At 35.2% G+C, this 23,754-nt stretch overlaps 1 protein-coding gene across 1 annotated transcript in view; it reads left to right on the top strand.

The window, feature by feature from the left end:
* Positions 1-23,754, top strand: part of RP1 (RP1 axonemal microtubule associated) — a 171,464-nt gene that overhangs the window by 42,523 nt on the left and 105,187 nt on the right. The window contains exons 18-25 of the mRNA XM_050322391.1: positions 1,245-1,447; positions 4,754-4,843; positions 6,788-6,920; positions 7,156-7,307; positions 9,640-9,794; positions 12,249-12,307; positions 12,632-12,673; positions 16,626-16,789. Of these exons, the coding sequence (XP_050178348.1) occupies positions 1,245-1,447; positions 4,754-4,843; positions 6,788-6,920; positions 7,156-7,307; positions 9,640-9,794; positions 12,249-12,307; positions 12,632-12,673; positions 16,626-16,789 (998 nt within the window). The remainder of the gene's footprint in view (positions 1-1,244; positions 1,448-4,753; positions 4,844-6,787; positions 6,921-7,155; positions 7,308-9,639; positions 9,795-12,248; positions 12,308-12,631; positions 12,674-16,625; positions 16,790-23,754) is intronic.

Genomic DNA, 23,754 nt, shown 5'->3' with positions numbered 1-23,754 from the left:
TTTGATGTAAGGGCAATTTAATCAGTCAAGGGAAAAACTCCATCCCAGAGAAACCTAGTACAGTATTTTAATCAAGCTAATAAAAAAAGGGACTCTAATAGCAGTACATAACTTATGTAGTGTAACAGAAACATGCACAGTGATGCATTGGGAATTCTTCAACAAATTTGTACTGGTGGCATATTAAAAAGTCTCTTTGCAGTCACATGAAAAGGAATTCTCAAACTGAACAGTTTGGGAATCCCTAGAGGGCACAATATATAGGCAATGTGTAGGTTCATCTTTTCAAATTTAGGATTTATACCTGCCTCCTTTGTCAGAATAGACTATAAATTCTTGTCAGCAAGGACTCCCTTTTTTGGAGAGCATCCCATGGTCAGTGGTTTAGTTATTTGAAAGTGCTGTTCCAACCATCTGATCTTTGTAAACTCCACTTTGACTATAATACTCAAAACTAATTCCTTTATCCTAATGGTGTCTGTTTTCTTCATATCTCATGTGCAGAGGTGTTATTTGACATCTCTGCATATATATATATTTCTTTTAAGGGTAGATAGGAGATCACTATGTGCTATTCTAAAGTGAAGCCTATGTTTTCCAAAATTATATTTGCTCAGCTGTTAAAGCTGTGAAATTTATTCATAAAGTGGTACTGTGTCGCTATTGTCTCATTCATGCACAGCCTGCCTTAGCCCAAATGTTGGCACTGTATGCATAAGTATGGTTAGACAAGGATATATTGAGCTCTTTTTAAATTTATTTTACAGCATTTAGTTAATATGTAAATTGAAGAAAGTTAATTTCCTGGTTTTTTGTTATAAATTCGAAATGAAAATTGTCTCTATTCCCAGACACGTGACCCTGCTAATGATGTCCCAACACAAGGCATTAGAGGAGTAATTCTATTAATTTCTAAATGTCAGACTAAGGAACCAGAAATGTCAATTTAATGGTCATAGTTCTTCATCATAGCATCCTTACTCTACTCCAGAATATGTATAAAGACTATGATGACAGTGCATGCAAGAGATAACTTGTTCTTTTCCAGCTGATTCTTGTTGCTCAACTAATCAGTACATTTTGGTCTAGACATGAAACATAAATCAATCTTTTCAGACTGTCTCACTTGCCAAGAAAAAATACAGTCCCCCCGCTGTTATGGCCTCTTTAGGTACTGAAGTTACAACAGTGATTGGAAGTTACACGTCAGTTTTCATCTCCCACAAATGTTCTGTGTTTCACAGAGGAAATGAGAAATCCCCAAGGTGGTGAATGTCCCCTTCCTTCAGATGATGAATGGAAAGTGTCAATACTGACAGGAAACGCAGGAACTGAAGCAAATGTTGCTCTCTGGATATATGGAGACAGAGGAGTAGCTGGACCAATAACTCTTGGCAAGGACAACAGGAAGCAGCTGTTTCTTCCAGGGCAGGAAGATGAATTTCAGGTAGCTAATGAAGGCTAAGAACATTATTTCAATGTGGATCTTTCCAAGGATTGTTCTGTCATGTGAAAAGAAAAAAATGTTTTTCTCCTATATATACATATATATACATTGCATAAAATAAACCTGTATCTAATCTTCATGAATTCTGTATTAAATCAGCTTGTTATCTATGGTAAGCAACAGAAGAAATACACTTTCTTTTAAACCCTCTCTCTCATATAGCAGACCAAAGGAGACAACTGCAGGAGTAAATCAATTTCTTTAAGGCAATTAATTTGAAACTAGCTTTAAAAACTACTCATTTCTAGACAAACCATGTCTGATGTAAGACTAGCATATCGTTTGGGGATCTTTAGAAATTAAATCTTCAGGCATATAGTTTTCAAAGCATACTGTAAAATGTATACAGTGGAACAGGTTCAAATAAGAAAGAAAACCCTTTTTAGAGCTGCCATATTATAAATGACTGAAGTGTCAGATTCACCTATGGAATAACTAAGAGTCCAATAAAAACTACATATAATCATGCCATGAAAATACAGGGTTTATGCTATTATTTAAGAATAACCCCATCTCTATTATAATAAGGAAATGATGTCTAGGTAGGCTGAGAGGAAATTACCAAAGGCATTAAAATTTATGTTTTACTTAGATCTTTCTGTCTGAGATGCATGTAACATTGCTGTCCTTAGCTAACTAAAGCAGAAGTTATATTCTTCACATTTTTTTCTGCAGTCCTCAACTCCTCTAATACAAACTTGGGACAACCCAAGATTGTTAATGTCAATAATATTAATAACAATTCTCTCTATGAATAGGGCAGCAGGAAGATAACCTATCATAAAGTTCATTTTCTGAGCATATAGGCTATATATTATGATCCACAGAGAATCTTGTTCTCCTGATTAGTGAATAATTTATAATCAATTTTGGGTAATGGCATGTTTGCAAAGTTAATCCATACATTCTGAAGAGATGGACCAATTTCTCTTCTCTAAAATAGATATGGTCCATTATGGCTGTGTGTTGCAGATATTGATCTTGTGAGAGAGTAGAATTTTTCTCTCAGCACCTGGGGCTACTACTATGATTCTTTACATCACCCTGACACTATTGCTTTCAGACAGGAAAGAGCAAATGTCACTGAAGTGCTTTTCACTCTTTAGTCTGCAGTAGATAAAGAAAGAAAAGGCCTATGAGTAAGAGCTCTTTCTTCTATTTTTTTCCCTTTAAACTTCATCCCATACTTGTTTAACAGAATAGGTCTTGAAATGAGGATAGGAATGTAAGACATAAAAAAAAAAATCACATCTTCTTCTTACCATTTTTTTAAACTTGGTATGTTTTCAGTGGTATATTCTGGAGTAGAGGATACCAAATTTTAACTTTTAACATAGTCAATTGTAGCTCTGGCCAGGAGTTCTAGTAAGAAAGCAGCTTCTGAAAGGCTGTAATAAGACAATTTGGAATCAGTTTGAAGTTCTTTAACATTTCACTTTATCAGCAATATGCCCAACTACGAAAAACTTGAGTAGAATTATCTTGAGAAATGAAAACCATTCATATATGGCCTTCCCTTTCTTACCTTACCCATATGAATAGTCATTGCCTGTCTAATCCTCCCTAAGACTTATCATGAGAAAAATCAAGGTTACCAGAGTGTCTTTTCTGGAAGACCTCTACTTGTTTTAGGCAGAAGTCACTCTTTGCATTCTGTCAAAGTCCACTACATTTTGTTTTGTGTTGATATATGAAATAATCATGTAACTCTAAATTATCATGTAAGTTTAAAGAGGAAGTCATTAGAATAAACAGACAACATGATAGCATTGTATGTTCAGTGAACACCTGCTCTGTGAATGAGAAGACCATACTTCATATTACTGAGAAGTGTGTTTTTTTGTGAAATAGGGGAAAAGACAATAGCTGTTTTTTCAGTCAGGCTGAATATATACCCTTACTTTACTACTGCTTTAATCTCCAAGTCTCCAGGTCACCTCTAAGAAGACCAATTTTAGAGAGAAATATTATGCAGCATAAGCAAGGGTATAGAATCTGACTTGACAGAGCAAAGTAAAGTTAATTTTTTAATTCTGTGGTAAAGGCAGGGAATATATTGTCACATCAGTGTTGCATTTGTTTTGTTAATGAAATTTTGTTAATTAAATTCAAGTTGATGTAGCAACTATACCAATACAAATAACAGGTGTTAAACCCACAGATTCTTTCTCTAACAACCACTGAGAGATTTCCATATGCATTTCAATATTCAGGAAATCAAAGTTAAAAGTCGTTCACTTTCTTTGACTAAAGTGTGGCAATTCTGTGACTCTAACATGAAAATTTATTATACAAAAGTGCAAAAAGCCAAAAGCTGATATAGGAAATGGGGTAATTCTGACCTCTGAAAAGAGAAGAGCGCTTTTTATTAGAGAAGATAAAGGCTGAGTTGATAATGTACTAGTACGAGTTTCTAAGAGAATGAAAATAATTTTTGTACAATGTAAATAGCTTTTTGGATGTAAATGGTGGAGAGGAATAAGCTGTTACCAACCTTTTATGAATAGAATTTTATTTGAGAAACAGCATGATAACACACTTTTCCTTTTGTAGCAGTGCCTTACAAAGGATCTAAAATTATTTGTGTTTGCTTTAAATAATCGTTAAACTTCAAATGAACCCCATATGAGTGGGCGTTCATTTGAAGTTTGGAGATAGAGTTGCTACTCTATATTAGTTTTCATAAGAACACACATAATGCTTGAAAGTGCAAAGAAAGTGCAAATGAATGCAAATCGTAGTCAGAAAGAAAAAGGAGTATTGGTGACTTCCAAAGTTCTGCAGATGTTCTGCCAGCTTTTGGGAGCTTACTCTTTTTATATCGTTCATTTTGACTTACTAGGGTTTATGGTCATATTACTGTGCTGCATTATGAAAGATTTGTGACCTGTAGTTTAAAGGATATAATTTTCTATTCCTCATTTCTCTCATGAATGACCCTCACCAACTTTTTTGTACTCTTCAAACTTTGAAGAGTTCAAATATCTGCCAAATCATTTTACTGGCAAGCATTGCGGTTCAACTAGGCTATGGTCTGGTCAAAACTGTGGCTCAGACAGAAATCTGCTTAGACAAAACATAAGTAGTCTTTTTCTGGATCCTGTAACCCAAAATCTGCCAATCAAATATTATGTGCTGTTCCTGTACACTTAGATACTACAATGGTTCAGAGAAATCTCTAACCAATGCAAAGATAAATATGTAAGTTTTTGTTGTTATATATTGCATTGCTCTGACTTTATTCAGGTTGAAATGAAAAGCATTGGGAAAATCTACAAGATAAGAATTGAATCTAATGGATTACCAAATGAACAGTCAGAGTGGAACTTACAAAGGGTAAGATTTTTTTATGGTGATTTTTTCCCATTTTATTAATTTTTATGTGAACTGAAGGCCCATCTATTCATAAAACCATAGCCTCATGAATCAATAAATGCTAATTGGGATAAGTTCTTATTGCTTTGTGTTCTTAGATTGCTTTAGAGATGACAAAAACGCTGACACAATCCACCTCCTAAGAGATGGAACTATGCACGATTATTTTGCAATTATTCCTAATTCATACAGACATCAATTCTATTGTATTGCTGGGTTCAGCCAAGTTTTACTTTCTTAAAGCTTGTCTGTACTCTTCAGTGTCTATTTTAGCTATAAATTCCAGTTCTGAAAGATTAAAAATGATGCAGAAATTATTCCATGACAACTACGTGCAAGGAATGTGCAAGATTTGCTTCAGAGTAGGCTAAGTAACTCCTAACTGATCCTGCCATAGCTCACAATTATGACCATTTTCAGGGGAAAAAAAAAGGCTGCTGATTTTTTTTCAATTTGGTGAATTAATTCTTCATCTTTGTTTTCTTTTAGTTCTATTTTTCTCATGTTATTTAGGGATGCTCACCAGTTTAATTTATGCAAAATTCTTGTTAACACTGGTACCCATATAAAATTTATTTCAGAACTGGGATAAGTATTTCTTTCTCTTTCTTACTTTGAATCTGTAAAGGAAACAAGTTTATTCTTTGTCATTTGAGTAATCTTAAAAAGCCTGATTTAGACAACCAGAATTAGACAGTAATAATAGATTTTTACATTAACACAAAGATCTTATCTGTAACGATACCAAAATTGAATGTAAGTATAAATATTTCAGTTTGCTCAAATGATTGCAGGAGTCCTACTTTCCAGCCTGCTGATTACAAAATATTTCTTTAATATTTTGTTCCAAATTTCATAGGGTAAGCCTGGGATTTCAAATATTTCTTTTCACAGAGAAAAAGAAATCATGTTGGGAGCTGTGTTTTTGTGACAAAGCAGTTAATATTTGCAATTGTTATGAATCAGCAGGGGGAGCTCTGCCAATAAATATTAGAGATTAGGAATCAGTGCTGCCAAAGTATTTCATATTAGAATAAATACATGCTTTGGTGTTAAAAGCAGTGTTCATTTTACTTGAAATAATATGTTATTGGAAAAGTGAGATAAAGGTATCTATTGCCCTGATTTCCTAAGTGTTAGAACTTGGATGTAAATACTTGTTTTCGTGATTTTGTTTGCAAGGCTTATGCATATTATATGCACACTCGAAGCACAATTGCAGAAAGATATTTTTTGGCACTGATTTCCTTTTGATAGTGGAGGCCTGTGGAAAAAACCTTTAGTAAACATTGTTGCAATTCAAGACCAATAAAAACTGTTTCCATAAAAGGGAGTAAAGACTTTTAGTTATAGGAAACAAGTAAGACAGCTATCAAAATGTACATAGTCAAATAACTTGAGAATTTGATTTCTAACCATCTTCAGAGGAATATATAGAGGGTGGCGGTGCGCAGGTTGTCTTTGTGTTAAAAGAGTCAAATATAATACAAATTGATTTAAGATTCCAACATATCCTCTACTTGCCAAATTTCAGAAGGATGTAGATGATGAGTTTCATCCTGTTTTCATTTTAAAATAAAAAATGCATCCATCCTTTCACATCTTCCAAAAGCTCAGTCTGACCTAACATCACCTATCAGAAGATTTTCAGTCTTCAGTGTTACACAGAGATGGTTCATGGACAGAAATCAGACTTGGTAACATTTCTAATGGCAAGCCCACAAATTGAAGTTATGGATTTGTTTATTGCCAAGTGGTGGCCAAAATAAATATATTTTCTTACTGCAATTTGTGTTATTGTTTTCTGAGACAGAAAAAAAGGCACACAAAAGCGTGTTTTGCTGTTGAGAAGCATGGCACTGAAAAGAGCAAACTGAGTCATAGTTGGAATTGTTTCTTCTCCAGGTGACACTGCAACATCTAAAGAGCAAGAAAACACTGAATTTTCCAGCAAACACATGGTTATCAAAGAATTGTGATGGTAGAGAATTTCTCTGTGAACTTCCAGTAGTGGAAGCTGGAAAACCTATCTATCCAGGTATGTGTGTACAGTTATGTATATATTGATTATCTGGTTTTCAGTATTAATGACATCTGAATTGTGGTCTTAGCAGTCTTAAAAGTAGATAGTTGGACTGATTTCTGGAATATGTTCCAGAAAATTAGTTACAAATCAGACTTGTTGGGATTGTTATCACTAAGCTATGATAGTGAGGAAAACCAATTGTGATTACATGTAACTTGCATTTTCTTCTTTTGGTTATTTTTGGAAGTTGTTTTATACCATGTTTACGTCTACACTGGTGACCTGGAGCACGCTGATACAGATTCTGCAGTTTATTTGTGTATCTATGGAAAAAGAGGAGATTCTGGTCTGAGACTTCTGCATAAAACTGGCATGCCAATGACATTTCAGAGAAGAATGGTAAGTCTGAAAGGCAATTTGCTTAGCCAGAGAAACATAATTAAGTAACTTATGCAGGTCTTATACAGGTTCCTAATATATAAACTTATACAGGTTCCTTATTAAAAAAAAAAGATCATAGAAGTTTATCAAAATAAAGAACTAAGGAAAACAGTCTTCTACTGATCCAGGAATGACTAGAATGAGTAAAAACACAGGTAAGAAAAGGGAAAGAAAAATTATTTGAGGTCCCCATCTCAGGATGATGAGGAGAGCTGCCTGTGAATTTAAAACATATCCTTTCAAGGTATGATGAGTTACAGCTGGCTCCAAATACGTGCACAGAAATTGTTCCATGATGTCAGATCTTGTAGGTCTGTTTGTTATTTATTTCTTGTAATGTTTAATAGTGTAGCACTGTGATTAATATAGGAGAGATCTGAAGTCATTTTTCTTTCAATTAATTATGTCCTAGCTCCTCCAGAAGTAAAATATATATCAGCCTGATTTTCTGCAGTATGGTTGAATTTCAGGGGCTACTGAATTTAATGTTAACTCTGCCAGTAGCCTTCTTGTGACCTTTTGTCAAGCCTGTTTCTTCCTTTGTGAGCTATTGAGGATTAACACTTGTATGTATAACCAAGGGTATCAAGCTGTTATCGGAACATTTAATTACAAACTAAAAAGCAGTCTCTAAAATTATAAGAATAGTAATAACCCACTGGGAAACTTCAAATGTATCTATACTATTTTAAAACCTATATTTTATGTGATTACTATTGTATGAGAGATAAAGTTCTATTCAAATTAAAATTCAGAATTTAAGTGGAATATTCTGGGGGGCATTATTCTAGCCAAATTGATAGTAAATTCAGCAAATTATTTATACAGGGGATAAGACGAATGATTCAAAGTGCACTTTGTTATGGAGTTGTGTGAATGAGACAGTGGATTGTTTAGAGCAGTAGAACTGGGATTCATCATTTATGGCAGAGGCAGTTGAGTGCTGACTTGAACAATTTGATTTCATCCCTGCCCCAGATATTCTACATTATATTGGGCAGATCACTTAAAATAAAGCTTTGCTGTGTGACCACTTTTTTCATGCTTATCTTTTGCTGAATTACCAGTTTAATTTTTCTGAAGAGCCATAGCCATAACTGAGATTTGTTCAAATAGAATTCTGCTCTGCACCTAGGAAGCTTTTTGAAATGTCAATAAATTCACCCCTCTGTTTCTGAGTAGAGTACTCAAACCAATATGCATCTTTGGCAGCTTTTAGCAATAAACTCTGTGCTTTAACTGTATAGGTAAATCGATATATTATGCAGATGGCCTTTCAAAAAAAAAAAAAAAACCAAAACACCAAAAAAACGAACCCAACCCGTTTAATATTTGTAGAAAACTGGGGTGCTTTGAAGAAGTTCAAAGGTGAAGTCACTGGGGAAATCAGTTCTGTTTCACTGAGCTCTTTGGGTGGTTGCTGTAAATAATGCATAGAGTCATAAAGATAATGAAGATAAAAAGAAATACTGAAAATCTGCAGTCCTCATGTGCACACATTGAAGCAGGAATCTTTCAGAGGGGATAGCTTGTGATCATATATTACCTATACACAAGGGATAAGTAATGTTGCACAGGCAGTCTCAATTCTACCATTTGCCAAGGACTGAGTACTTTATAGATATGAATTTTCCAGTGTATTTCTTTCCTTCATTTTCTTTTTACTGAGAAGAGTGATCTGGACCATTACATTCAGAGAGAGAAAGCTGTACACTTTTTACTGTCACAGAAAATTATCAACCTGAACCTGATCAGCTTCATGCTCCTATGAAAACAATCTTTTCCAACTGTAAGCACAAACCTGAATGGATAACAAGGGGAAAGTGGCATGTCAGATTTCAGTTTCCTCCAGCAGAATAAAATATAAATAGAGGAGGTGAGATCAAAAAAGAGAAAAGGATGAGAAAGTCTGTTTCAAATAAATATCAGCAAGGGAAATAACAGCTTTAACTCATTCTTACTTAGAGAAAAGCAGTGGAAATGGCAAGGTATTGAAAAATATTGAAATATTGAAAAGTTGTATGCAGTGTTTTGAATGACGGCTGAAAAAACCAATTTATTTGGGATTATTGCTACAGCCTGACTTTAGTTGTAGTTTCTCATTTGCTCTGTTACATCATCAAACGACATTTAACTTTTCAGATCCAAACTGTTTGAATACAGTCCAGCTGTCATTAAAACCAATGGGAATCTGTACATTGTGAGAGTTAATCAGGCTTTCAAAACACTTCAGTTTTCAGGCTGCCTCAGTAGTGGCAAATTGCAGAGTGCTGTCTCCTCTGTCTTCCAGGTCGATGTTTTTGAAGTGGAAGCTGTATCTCTTGGGAAGCTGCAGAAGGTGCTGTTGCGCTGTGAGGCCAGTACCGAGTCCCAGTACTGGTACTGTGATAAAGTCGTTGTCAGAGAAGCCACCAGCAAATCAGAATATGTTTTCAATTGTGAAAGGTAGCTTTTACAACAATATTCTTAAATACTCTTCAGCATATATTACTAAAAGTGTTATGTCGGTCACTGTATTAAATTTGAGGGTTTTGGGGAAGGACAACTTTGGATTATTTTGCAGTTTTGGATTATTTTGCAGTTATTAAATGCATAACGTGTTGTTCTAGAACAGATTGCTTGAGTTAATGTGCTGTATGGTCCATAGCAAAGGTTAAATGCTTCTATGGTGTCCATGTCACCAGATTGCAGATTACAGCCTTATCAGGATCAGTGCTGTAAGTGTGACTTACCTTTCAGGAAGGAAAGATAAAGCACACAGAAAGGTTCTAAATTAAGTGTATTTCTAAATGGGAAAGAAAACAGATTTGCCATGCAGAAGTAGCATTTGCTCTCTGTATGAACAACAGCACGGCTAGAGAGACAAATGTGATACCCAGAATTATGTTGTGGTTGTTCCATTTAGATTAATAAATGAGCATCTTAAAAGTCAATTGACAAATACTGAATTTTGCATTTTTGGGGATATGTAATCCCACATTTAAAGTTCCCGCTTTACAGTCTATCTCGTGGGTATGTGAATCATTTAAGAGAAATGAAGGAAGTGTAGAGAAACAATATGACTATGTGACAAGGCGCTAGAATAAATAATATTTTATTAATAATATTTAATAAATGCAGGTTGCCTAGTTATTTTGTCTGGATTTTAATGAATTTGTTATATAACCTTGAATAGCTTCTTGCTGCTCTTGTTGTCACATCCTCAAAAACAGGAATAAAGCTATGTCGCCTGATAAAACTCTAAAAATGAGATTTTTCTTCGATTAGTAACATATTTTAAAAATAGAAATATAAGATTGAGGATTTCTCTGGAGTAGATTTGGATGCAGACCAGCTGTTGCTAGCTGTAGTTGCCACCTTTCTAAAAAAATATAGGTAAAATTTCCTAATGGAAGTTCTACAAAGAAGTTAGGCCAGCTCCTTACCTCAAACACAAAAAATCAACCCTGTGCCATAGCTGTCCTCCAATGGGTAACAAGGCTTAGGAATGATGAATGGCAGACACTTTGCTGTATTAATTCTGTGGTAATTCACACCAAACGTTGATCAGCCAAAATTATTCTGTGATAGACACTGTCAAAAAGGAACAGAAGTTGTGATTTTTTTATTTCCTAACTTTTCTACAAGGAAACGCTGCCACTGAAAAGGGATTAAAATAGGTCAGCAGTGGGGCTGAGGCGTAGCTTGCATGTTGGCAAAATGTGAAGCTGAAATACTGTGACTCTATTCAAGAGGGAGGAAAGTTTTTGCTCTTCAGAAAGCTCTTTAATTTATTAATCTTCAGCCTCACAGCTTTATTTTACATAGATGTTTTATGATCCAAGATATGAACAAAGTGCTGTCTTTCTTCTCATTTATCCAAGGAAACATAAGCATTTTATCTGTCTTGAAAATCTGATACTGGTTTCTGAGCATCCAACAGCTCTTACTTGATTTCAATTATACAGTATTTACTAGTTACTGATACCTTTTAGCATTTAGGATTGCAGAAAATGCCTGTGTGATCAGGTTATAGCAGAAGTGATAGAAATAAGTAGTTATCTAGTGAAACAAAATTTATTTCTTAGGGACTGGCTCTTATATGAATTGGCCAGCTAATGTTTTCAAGACTAAAACCAGTCCTCCTTAGAATCTTCAAAAATTGATCTGGACTTATCTTACCCAGCTTATACTGGAATCCCAGCAGTCTCTTCATAGGAGCCTGAATACTTTAGGTCATTCCTGGAGAGTCCATGGAAGTGGACCAAGGAAATAAAAACCAACAGCCCAGAAGCTTGCTGCATTTTTTTCTATAAAAAGCAGCCGATCTTATACCAAGCAAGAGGAAGCTAAAACTATTCATAATCCATGTTCTGAATGAAAAGGTTTCAAAATTATCCATAGCCTTGAGTAACATGGTTAAGAAACCTAACAAATGTTTGCCTTGATTTGTCTTTTTTCAGACTCATCTACCTCAGTTTGTAGGAGGAATAAGGAAGAGTAATATTTGGTTCCATCTTTGTTTTTAACACTGAACTGTGATTTTAAGAAATAGTGCAATAGATACATACAAATTATACTTACCACTAAATCCATAGTACTGAAGATATGTTCTGTGCCACATTCTTCTGTTTAGCTATAGGAACAAGTACAGTCGTGCCACATGAGTCTCTTAAACTGATACAGGTGAATTTAAAAGTTACAAAGTTCTTATGTTTGTGCCAATGAAACTATTCTTTGAGTCAAGTAATTTCTATTTTAACATCTATCAAATCTAATACTAAAATTTTAGAAGTAGAGACCCTTTGCTGTTATATGTATTCAGTAGGAAAATCACATGTGGTTCATTCAGTTTTATGGTAATATAGTGGAGAAAAATTTGATTCCTACCTGCTTTCTTATTTTCTTTCTTATTCTTAGGTGGCTTCCATTTATGTCCCAAGGTATAATCCAATCAGAAATTGAGCTGTATCCTCAAGGTAAGATTTATTGGTAACTTTATGGAAATAAGGACAATAATTTGTAATTTTTTACCTCTGAAGAAATCTGGGCTGAATTCACACTGTAAATATCAAAGTTAAGCATTTTGCTGCTTCCTTTGCTATATTTCTGAGAGAACAAAATTTGCTTTAAATTTTATAATTGCTACAGGTTACAGTGAGAAAGTAAAGAGGGAAAGAATGAGAAAGAGTTTTCTTGTATCAGGCAAAACGCTGAATGTCTTTTTCATCTCTTCTTTCAAACCTTTTCTTTAGTGTTAAAGGATAGGTCCTCTATTAACAGATTTTTTTTTTTTTTGGCAGAGTTTAAAAAAAATCAGCATCTGAAAATGCAAGAAGCAAATGGTAAATGCTGCTCTAGTTTTCTTCTTTTAATGAAGACTGTTTCTGTTTCAGAACTAATTCCTTTACACATTTGTTGCCATTTGTATTTATTTTAAAACATTAATTACAGCACACTATTCATACATTTTAGTAAACTCTGAGCTTCACATTTTAATTTAAACAATAAATAACTTTGTTTATACTTTCTTTTTATTCTGTCATTTTTCTTTCCATAACATTAATTTTCTCTCTGCTAGTTTGAAAATTTCTTATTCTTCTAGTGCTTATTGGTGATCTATCTTAATTTCTTTTTTTATAGTTAACATTTTAAAACATGATTTTCTTTCCTGGGCTATGTATGGTTTTGTTCTCAACATTAACTTTCAGCTTTCTGTTTTACTTGTGATTTTATATTTGTTCAGGTTGCCTCTTCTGTCCTTGCAAACAGAACAGGTTAAATTAAATTTCCTAATAACACATTAGAATTTCTCAGCTGTGAGAAATGCTTCATGCTGTAAGTTGAACAATGACTTAGAAGGTGTTGGGAGAAAGTTTGAAAATGTTTATTCAAAATTTGTTGTATCAATCAAGTCATAAATACCTTATCTTAAACGGTGTTCCTATGGCAAGTGCTTACCAGTAAAATGTGTGCCCAGTCATTTTATAAATTATATTAAATCCCACTTTAAGCTTTATTTTGAATCAAAAGTACCTTTACTCTTCTTCCTGCCTATGCTTTTTTTCAGCAGGCATTAATTTTCGGTCTGTTCATCACTCTTTGTGCTTCAGCTGTTCTGCACACCTTGCTTTCTCATGGCCTGCACCTGGAGATCCTCCTTTCAAATCAGTCTGGTTAGTCATTTCTGCAGGTATAGCTGGGTCTTTGTGCTATGTCGTTTAAGCTGTGCAAATGTTTTAATCAGAGCTAGGCAGCCAAAATCATATGCAACAAATAGCCTCTTGTTTGGGACAGTTGGTAAAATATGGAACAGTGGGAGACTTGAAATTGTGTATCCTACACCCAGAGGGACTGCACCAATTCCTGATTTAGTGGTTCATGAGATTTTGTTCACCTACTTTTTCCCCATAACTTTTAATTATATCTCATTTTCATTCTATGTAATTTTATTTTTTTTTAAACAGAATTATTTTTCTGAGAATTAGAACTTTTTAATGTATTGTAATGTTCTATAAAAGAAACATAAATAAATCTAGAAAGTTATCTGTGGTAAGGTACCACTTTCTAATGTCCCCAGGGATGTACCTGGTGTTAGATTGCACCTTTCCTCCATGTATGCTAAAGGAATGTCATGTCACTTCTTATTTTTCTGCATTCTTTTCTCCTTAATGTGTATTCCTCTTCAGCCATTAACAAACTCTTGGTATTCTGCCTCATCAGAACAACCCCAGCTTTTTATGCCAAGAAGAATTATGTTTTTGTAATACTTACTGTTTCCAGCTTCCATTTGGAAGCATGCAATGCAATGAGAATTTTGGGTATCGGATTAGAAATTTTAGGACTATTTTCCTATACCCACATTGTCCTTCAAACACAAGTCCATTCTGTTTCCAGAAAAAAAGGAAAAAAACCTCAAAATCAATATAGAGTACTTCAAGCCAAAACTCTTTTTAATCATGTTTTTGGTGAAGTTTGATTCCTTTTTTTGCCTTCAGAATGGTACTTGTGTGCAGAACAGTTCAGTGATACTAGTGATCCATGGGAGGTAGAAGCTGAACTAGATAGAATATACAGTCTCTAGAGTAGCAACTGCATCATTTTGAAGCTCCATTGCTTAATAAAAGACAGACTTTGAGGGGATAATACAAAAACATCAAAAACACTCGAGGCACAATTAATCAGACAATGAACATGTCCAAAAGAAAATAAATTTTGCCTGCTTTGAAGTGAATATTTGTTTTTGACTCATTTTTGAATTTTTAGGCAGAGTAGTGGGTCATATTTTACCCTTTGTCTGCACCACCCTTCATAAGCCTTTGTAAATGGAATTGTCCTTGTTTTCCAGCCAAATGGTCCAAAGGAACTTTGCCCTTAAGGAATTAATGTTATATTGTTTGAAAATGGTAGAGGTTGACTTTTTTGTAAACAAGCTCTTCTTCTATGGGGCAGGAAGCCCTTGCCTTATGCTCTGTGTTTCCAATTGCAGCATATAGAGGCTTTCCACTCTTCTAATTGATGTTTATCCTTTTGTTATCTGGTGTTGTGGTTCTTTTTTCAAGAAAGTGGGCCTACAGAGAAAGCTATGAGGATTCAGATTTTCAAAGGCCAAGAAGAGTTTCTTACAAGCTGGAGTTTGACAACTTTTAGCAGAAATTGTACAGTTCACTTCCTTTATAGAATTGTAGAACAGTTTGAGTTGGAAGAGATCTTTAAAGATATCTAGTACACCCCTCTGACATGGAAAAGGACATCTTCCACTAGACCAGGTTGCTCAAAGTCCCATCCAACCTGGTCCTGAACACTTCCAGAGATGGGGCATCCACAACTTCTTTGGGCAACTTGTTCTAATATCTTACCATCCTTGTAGTAAAAATATTTCTTCTTTTTGTCTTATCTAAACCTACCCTCTTTCAGTTTAAGACCACTGACCCTTGTCATATCCCTACATATCCTTGTAAAAACCTCTTTGCTTTTCCTTCTTCTTCAATAAGCTCTGCTTGGAACCTTCTCCAAGATGAACAACCTTCACGGGAGAGGTACTCCAGCCTCCTGATCATTTTCACTGCCCTTTGCTGGACCCGTTTCAACAGATCCCATTTTTCTTATGTTTGGGACCCCAGAGCTGGTTGCAGTACTCAAATGGGATCTCATCAGGGCAGATTACAGGGGGAGAATTCCTTCCCTTGATCAGCTGGGACAGGTTTGATTGGTCAGACCAAATAAGCCACAGCTGCTTTCCAAATTCCCAGATGTGTATTTGTGTGTATTTAAAAATCTACCACCTTCCAAAACCAGGCGTTGGTCAGACCTCAAAAAACTTGGAAAACAGGAGATCAGACTTCCTGGTCCAGTTCAATCTTTGCAGGGCAAATTACTGAGGGATAATGGGTCTGGTCCAAGATAAATGTTTCTGTCAGACAACAGATTTAAATCAGGAAGGCATTACCAGACAGCTTTCTATTAATAAAACTGCAGTGTATGCTATGGTATTTATTTATAAGATGACTGTGGGATGGTATTTCATTTGTTGTTTGCCTTGTACAGAATGAATTTAAGTTGCTAAGTGGAACTTGTTTCACACAGACAAAAGCTGCAATCAATGAGGGGCGGAGAAGCATGCAATCCCAGCTTTTCAGATGCAGAAATGGATTTTACAATTATGGATTGTTCTTCTTTAAAATAAGATTTATATAAAGCTGCTTTTGAATATTTAAATAACTTGTGTACATTGTACGGGAGCAAAGATGACATTTTAGTGTCAAGGAGCTTTATATAAAATGATTTTCTAATGTGTCCTTGTCTTCAGAATATTCTACAAAACCTCATTTTTTTCATGCTGATTTCAATGTCACGCCTCCATCCATGCAAATGGAGCTCTGTTGATGTGTCACATCAACATAAAATGAGAGGACATTTTACTTAATTAGGATGGTTTGATATTTGTCCTGATGCATTTCTTGGTTATATGTGTTGTCATAATCCAAATTCTGGACATTGGTCTTCTTCCATGTTGACCAACAGAGTTATCACTAGAAATTTCACTGAGCTCTGTGTTCATATTTCCAGATTTTTAGAACACTGCAATACTAGATCCTTGATCCACAGATTGCTTGAGTTGAGTTTGAATGATGTAATATTTAGCCAATCTTCTGTTGCCTCTTCCTCATCACCCTTTAAGCACATTGTAGTCAGGGTCCTTGGGCCTAACTATGCTTCTGTTTATGTCTTTCAAGTAAATCGCTACGTATAAGTAACAGTTATACAAGCATTTTGATTTTATTTTTTACTTTACAGAAGGAGACTGGAACATTACTGTAATCACTGGGGATTTTGAAACAGCTGGCACAACAGCAACAGTATCCCTTTACGCTTATGGAGAAAACAAAGCTTCTGGTCCTATTATTTTGGGATCTGGGAAACACCAGCTGTTTAATCCCAGCAGTAAAGATACATTTAAGGTATAGTATGGTTGTTATGTAAACTTCAGAGAATCGAAAACATATGCAATACAGCTTTTCTCAAAACAAGATAATAGAGGTAATAAAAAGGACTCAAAGCAATATGTAAGGATCATAAGCATTTCTGAGATAGTGGCTGATTTTTATGACAGGGAGTTTTAAATCAGCAAATGTATTCAGAACTCCATCGAGCAGACATGTCTCTCTCAGAATCTGCTTCATACTTGCACCTGCTTGATGTGCCAGTTCACACTAGATGTTGTCCATTTGAAGAAAGTAAAAAGAACTTTATTTTTCTGGTCTTTGCATTCATGAAATAAGATAGTCCTGGTTATGGCTTGTGTTGCAAGTTCATCTTTGGAAGTGTCCACTGTAAATTCTTCCATGAACTTCTTGGACTTCCACTGAAGCACAGTATTGTGTGAACTTTTCCTTGGAGAAAGTACGAAGGAAAGGGGGGATGGATAGGGACTAGAATAAAATTACACAAAGTATGTTAATTCATGTGATTCAGACTGGTGGTGTCCTGCTTCTCCAAGCAAATGGAGAGATTTTTCTCAACTTATGAAAAAATCTCTGAAATGTGTTTCAGAAACATGACCTTTCTCAGGACTTCTGCAAGATTGCATAATTCCTGCAATTTCCTCTAGTTCATGCAGTTCCTCAGGCAGGACTGTATCTGTTACAGTAGTTAAAACTGTGATGTCATTTAGGTTGAAATAATGTATGCATAATAAACAGAGAATCAGTGACAGATGGGACAGGAAGTATCTCTGATTTTTAATTTTTTTTTTTTTTGGTGGTTTTAAGTATAAATAAGTCCTTAAAGAAGAAAGTCAGTGGTGGACTTTTCACTTTTCCTTACATTTATTTAAGTAGAAAGCAACTTGACTAATGTTTGCAAATAATGGTGTTTTAAGATTATCTTATATCAAAACAGGAAGATGAAATCAGTGGCTACCTGATAACTAAATTTAAATGTTCCTTTTCAAATCATTCTGGCACCTGATCTTCTTGTATATTTATTAAGCTGGTTAATGCTGTCTGACACCAGTTCTTAACCATTTATTCTGTTCCTTGAGGGAAGAACCAAGAACATTTGTTTGCTTTCTTTCTCTTTGGAAGGAGCAGTATATATCCCAAAGAATCATTTTTATCCTCCCAGCAACAAAGCCAGACTGACACCTGCTCCAGGAGTTCTGATGATTTCTATCCACATCAACATCTAGGTTTAGGTGTGATATGCTGCACCTTGGTTTTGTGCCTGATGTGTTTCTTTAGTTATATGCCATTGTACTGAGGAGTACAACTTAAACCTTCTATAAAACCTAACAGTGTAATCAAACCTGTTAATTCATGTATAACCACACCATCAGAGCTTTAAAGTTGACCAGATATCTGCCCATCCATTTTTTCTCAAAAGCACTTAACTTTCATTTGGTGCTGATCAATGGGGAGAGAAAGAAAAGAACAGATTTTGGTTTCCTTTTCCCACACTTTCCCTCTTAAATGTCTCAATTTAATAAGGTAGCTGTTAATCCAAAAGAAAATTGTTCTTGTTAATCCAAAAGAAAATTGTGTTCTCCAAATATTTCAGCACTTTGTATTGCCACAGTTTTTTAACATTAAGAGCATCATATGATAACATCAGTAATTCTAAAACCTGCGGAGTTGCACCTCTTACTTTTGATTACACTAGTTTAATCTATTAAGTACTTTGGGAACCATCTTGACTAAATGGCCCTTGATTTGCAGTCTTTGTGTAGAAATGTGCTGCATATTTGAAGGCTATTTAAACTCTAGGTAACCTCCTATTTTTAAAGGAAGTGTTAACTGATGCAAGGGCTGCGAGAGTTCAGCATAATATAACGGAAAAAAATAAAGCTCAATCATGCCTCACAAAAACAATCAAAGTACCATATCAATTCAAAATCCCTCCAGTCAAAAATACAAGCATAAGAAATGACAGAGAAATGGCCCACGCAAAGAGAATGAGACAAAACCATATTGGATTGTCTGAATAAAAATCAAGAGTTGTGGTCTGATAGAAAGTACAGTCAACTGCATACCTGGATACCTAAAAGTAAATAATAAATATTCAGTAAAGATAAAAATAATGAAAAAAGAAAGAAAGATATTAAAGCTTGAGTAAATCAACTTGCGCTCTTTTATATCCGCCTGAGATTTTATTGCTCATCTAGAACCTGATTTTGATGTTACTTGTATTGCCGTACAAAGCCAGTGTAACTTCATTAACCTTGGCTATCTCTGATTAAGGTTTGTGTAAATTAAATTAAAAACTGGCCAGATTCCAGTGTAATGCAGGTAGAGTATAACAAGGCTATTACCCTTGGAGATCTCCATATTATGGTATTCACTGAAGGTAATTTGTGACAGAGAGAGTTCTTGTTTCTGACTGGAGTCTTGGGTTCTAGGTTCTCACAAGACATTCATGTGTAAACTGCATAATATTTGCCCTTGAGGCCTAGCTATTTTTCCTACAGATGGGTGTGTTGGGGATGAACAATATGGGAACATTAAAAACACAGAGTTTAACTTTGATGGCTTTCCCTTTCTGTGCTACAATTGTTCCTGTGTGTTCCAAGAAACTACTTCCAGGCTACAGTTTTCTGCTTCTCTTACTATTCAGGCATAATTTTTAGGGCATAATTTTTCTGTTGAGAGTCATTCGTCCTCCAGTAAAGGGATACCAATCTACCATAAGTTACAACTTTCATCGCAACTCTGATCTGTTTCCTGCATTTTCCTCTGGTGTCATCACAGTCCCTGATTATTTCTCAGTATTTCAAAAATACTGATTTTGGCAGAATGTTGAGTTGCTCAATACACTGAAGCTTTAATTATATTGTAAATTATATTCCCTGTAGTCCTGTATTCTGCATCATCATTCTTTGAAACATGGTGAATTATCTCTTACGAGTGTACATACTGTTTGATAAAGAAATTCTTTTTATAAGTATTCTTTTAATGTTTGGTCATGCCAAATATTCCCTTATGTGTCAAAGACAACTAAGCAGAAATCTGTAAGCCTATTATCTTCTGCAAAAGCCAGCTGCAGTCTCTCAGTTTTTATTACTTCAATACATAATAATTCCATACCTTCGGGTACAAGTTCTGCTGCTCCAGTAATAATGAAGTCAGTCAAAGTACTGACTGGTTCTGTAGATCTGCTTTCAAAATGCTGCTTACCTTAGTGATAGTGGCAGGACCTAGTACCTCCTTAACAAGAATGTTTCCATGCTTTGTGAGTTTGCTTCATTATCAGCTCTGCAATCTCTTCAGGGCAGTGATAGGTCTTACCAATCTCAACACGTTGTCAAGTTTATCTTAAATAACACTATATTAAACTACTAGAAGGGCTGAAATTTTTTCCTAATAAATTTTTAAAATCTTTGCTTTAACCTTATTTTATATCTTGTAGTTGGTGGCTGTCTTTCTAAGGAACGTAGCTGTTCCATGTTTGCAAAACACGGAGCATGCATTATATTTTAGGAGCATTGGAAACTGGAACCTATCCCTGGTGTGAATTTTACTGCATGAGTCTATTTCTCTGATTTGTAAAGCTGGTGTCATATCCAGTCACATGATTTAAAGTTCCCACATCTTTATAAACAATCCTTTAAACACTGCTATGCTCTATCAGGGCAAATACCAGAAAATAATATAGGTACATGAAAAGCAGGGCTCCTCCTAATACTTGGAGAGAGACTTGATCATAAAAATTAATAAACAGTGTTCCTGTGATAAGATTGTTAAAGCTTTAAAACCAGCCTTTTTCCTTCTGGTTGAATGTACTTTGTTTGTAAAGAACTGTGTTCATCAGGTGCACCTTAGGCTGTACAGAGTTACATGAAAGTGTTACACTTAGAAGTTTGTCTGTTGTTTTTCATTTTGGTTTCCTCCTGTTTAAATACAATTATCAGTGATTTTAAATAGCCTGTACATGAATAACTAAAACTTCTTTCTTTAGAATCAACCCTACAGACTCTAAGAATCTGTTGTGTTTCATTGTGTATCTTTCATTCCTCTACCCTGGATTCATAGTTATTCATTCATAAGTCGAAACTGAGATCTCTAAAGTAAAATGAGAAGCACTGAGGAGAAAACTAAATCTTGTAAAAATAGGTTGAAACAAATCCATTGTCATGCTTTTCCTCCTATTGTTCAAATAAAAGAACCTGAAATGAGCTCAGTGAGAATCCTTCTGAACTGGGAAGATTGCAAAAGTGAACATAAGCACTAAGGTAGCTATCCACTCTCTTAACCATGGGACTGACAATGCCTAAAAGCTGGGCATAGCTTGTGTCCTGCTATTTTCCAGCTGTCCCTGTTTGCCATAATGGCCATTTAGGTCCAGAAACAGTGGAATAAAACCTGCGGAAACCCAAGCTTTATTCAGAGACGCTTAAGGCAGCACAAAAAAGTCATACTCACGGCTTTAACTTGACTTGAAACTGTCTCTGTCTGTAAAATGCATATGATAACAAGATGAGCCTCATTCCTTACTGAGATAAAAAGGAGAAGTATGTAAAATGATCTCCATCAGCTAAACCCTGAGCATGAAGCAAAATTTGGCTTGTTCCAATAAAACAACATAGAAGGTTTGTCAAGAGCTCACAAGCAATCTTGGAGAAAAGCACAACTCCTCTCATCTTCAAGAAGTGGGAGTGGGCAATGTGGTACTACTTGTTCAGTAACTATTCAGTATGTACTGCAGTCTGGATTGTGTATGTATATATATATATGTATGTATTGATTGTATATATATATATATGTATATATACATGTATGTACTTGGTATTGTCATAATTTGATTAATCACCCAATAAAAAAAGTTCTTTCAGAGCTTGAGTGGACTGGAAAAGAAAGTGTTTAAATGTCAGTATGCAATGAGAAGTATTTGTTTACCCAGTTTCTTTTTGTAACTGAAGCAACTATGAAGTGGGAAAAAATAATGCTCATTTTTGTGCTAGCCTTTAACCCTACTCCTTGCTTGTCTACATCCACCCTTTTTCATAAGACTGTTAAGTTTCTGTGTGAACACCTGTGACATACTCTAATTCCTTAGTTAGTGTGTAACTGTGTCAAGTTTCTTAGGCCCGATTAACAAATTGGATCAATTCAGACATCTGGAAAAAGCAAGCAGCATGGGTAGATCCTGGGTACTACACTGGTACATTAGTTATGATATTTTTGGCAACAGTTGTTAGCTGCATGCTCACAATTAAAAAATATCTTCTACTTCCAAAGATTTCTTCATTACATGCAGATGTTGTAGAAGTTAAACTAATGCGGTCAATGATTTTTCTTTCTTTAGGGAATTCAGATGCTGTACATGACTTCTCTAAAATTCTGTTAATGAATTGGCCTTACGTGAAATTAATAACTATCTGTTGAGCATGTTATCTAGTGGATGTGTTAGGAATTAGGACTTTGGTGCAGCTGCCTCTGAAGTATTGATTTATCCAAATGATTTTCATGCCAGCCTGAGTTTATCTCAAAGAGATTGCAGGATACTTTATGTACAACAGGAATGCAGTGACATTATTTTGCTTATTGCAGTATATAAAAGAGAAATGGGGTCATTACAGATATTCTTTCCATCCTTTTATGGAAGAATCTTTCCACTGAACAGTTTCTTGTTCAGACAAGGAACTTACTTCACTTTTCACTTAACTAAACATCTTAAGTACATGAAAATAGGTCATACTGACTCCACTCAAAATATCACAGGTATGCTAGGGACTGAAAAGTGTATTTGCATAGCTCATTTAGAAGTGGAATTAAAATTTAGTCCTTGCATCCTCTTTAGGAAGAACTTCTTGCTGATAAATCTGGAGTTCAATTTATGCTGAGAGACAAATTGTAAAATATGAGCTTTGTTAATCTTCAATTTCAAAAAGTAAGGCCAGGTTGTCTAATGCATGATTTAATGAAAATGTTCCCATTGCCTTTGGTAAGAAGATAATTTAGTCCCATGCTTGTACAAAAATAAATAGTAGCAATAAGCAAAGTGTATAGGTGTATGGATTAGCAGGTCAATCTAGTTTAACTGCTTGCAAACTTTTAGAATATGACTGTGGCTGAAGCAAAGCAGCTGTGTTTGAAAATGTGGCCCTTTTGAAAGTAGTGGACAGTTTTTTCAATAATATGTACTGGTACTGATACTGTAAAATATGATGTGTTTATATTATTGCCTATAACTGTGAAGAAAAATGCTACAAAGCACAAGAGGGCACGGGCTTAATTTCTGCCAGGGGAGGTTTAGGTTGGATATTAGAGAGAAGTTCTTTACAGAGAGAGTGATCAGGCATTGGAATTGCCTGCCCAGAGAGGTGGTAGATTCACCGTCCCTGGAGGTTTTTAAGATGAAGCTGGATGTGGCACTGAGTGCCGTGATCTGGTAATCGCAATGGGGCTGGATCTCGGAGGTCTCTTCTAACCCAGTTAATTTTATGATTCTATGATTCTATGATTCTATGAAAGACAATAGAATTGCCACTATCATTGTAGCCACAATGGTATTATTAAGGTTATCAAGTCCTGGCAGTCTGTCACATAAGCAAGGTTTCTATAAGGTCCATCCCCTTTAGAACTTATCACAGAACTTGATGTAATTTGGTTGATGCATCAGAAGGAGTTTCACAATCAGCCAACAAATGAACTGTAGATGATTATTCAAATGTTTTGGAAAAACGTTTGCTGCTAAAAGCATAAGGTTGGCATTTGCAGAAGATCTCTGTAACAGGCCATCCCTAAGAAAATCAGTATACCTGATGTTTGCGGTATTCCTTGACCTCAATGAGATATTTGTGTTTCCACACCCTTGTTTGTTATCTCTGCAGCTTAGGTCTTATTTATGTTCTATACGTGGCTGATGTAAGAATCGAACCTGATTTTGAATTTCCATCTGTGTCCAAACTCTATTACATCAAGCTGAAGAA

The sequence above is a fragment of the Myiozetetes cayanensis genome, unplaced genomic scaffold, assembly GCF_022539395.1.
Source record: "Myiozetetes cayanensis isolate MyiCay16 unplaced genomic scaffold, myiCay2020 scf1, whole genome shotgun sequence".
Taxonomy (NCBI): Eukaryota; Metazoa; Chordata; class Aves; order Passeriformes; family Tyrannidae; genus Myiozetetes; species Myiozetetes cayanensis.
The sequence above is the reverse complement of the archived record's forward strand: the minus strand, read 5'-3'. Positions and strand labels throughout refer to the sequence as shown.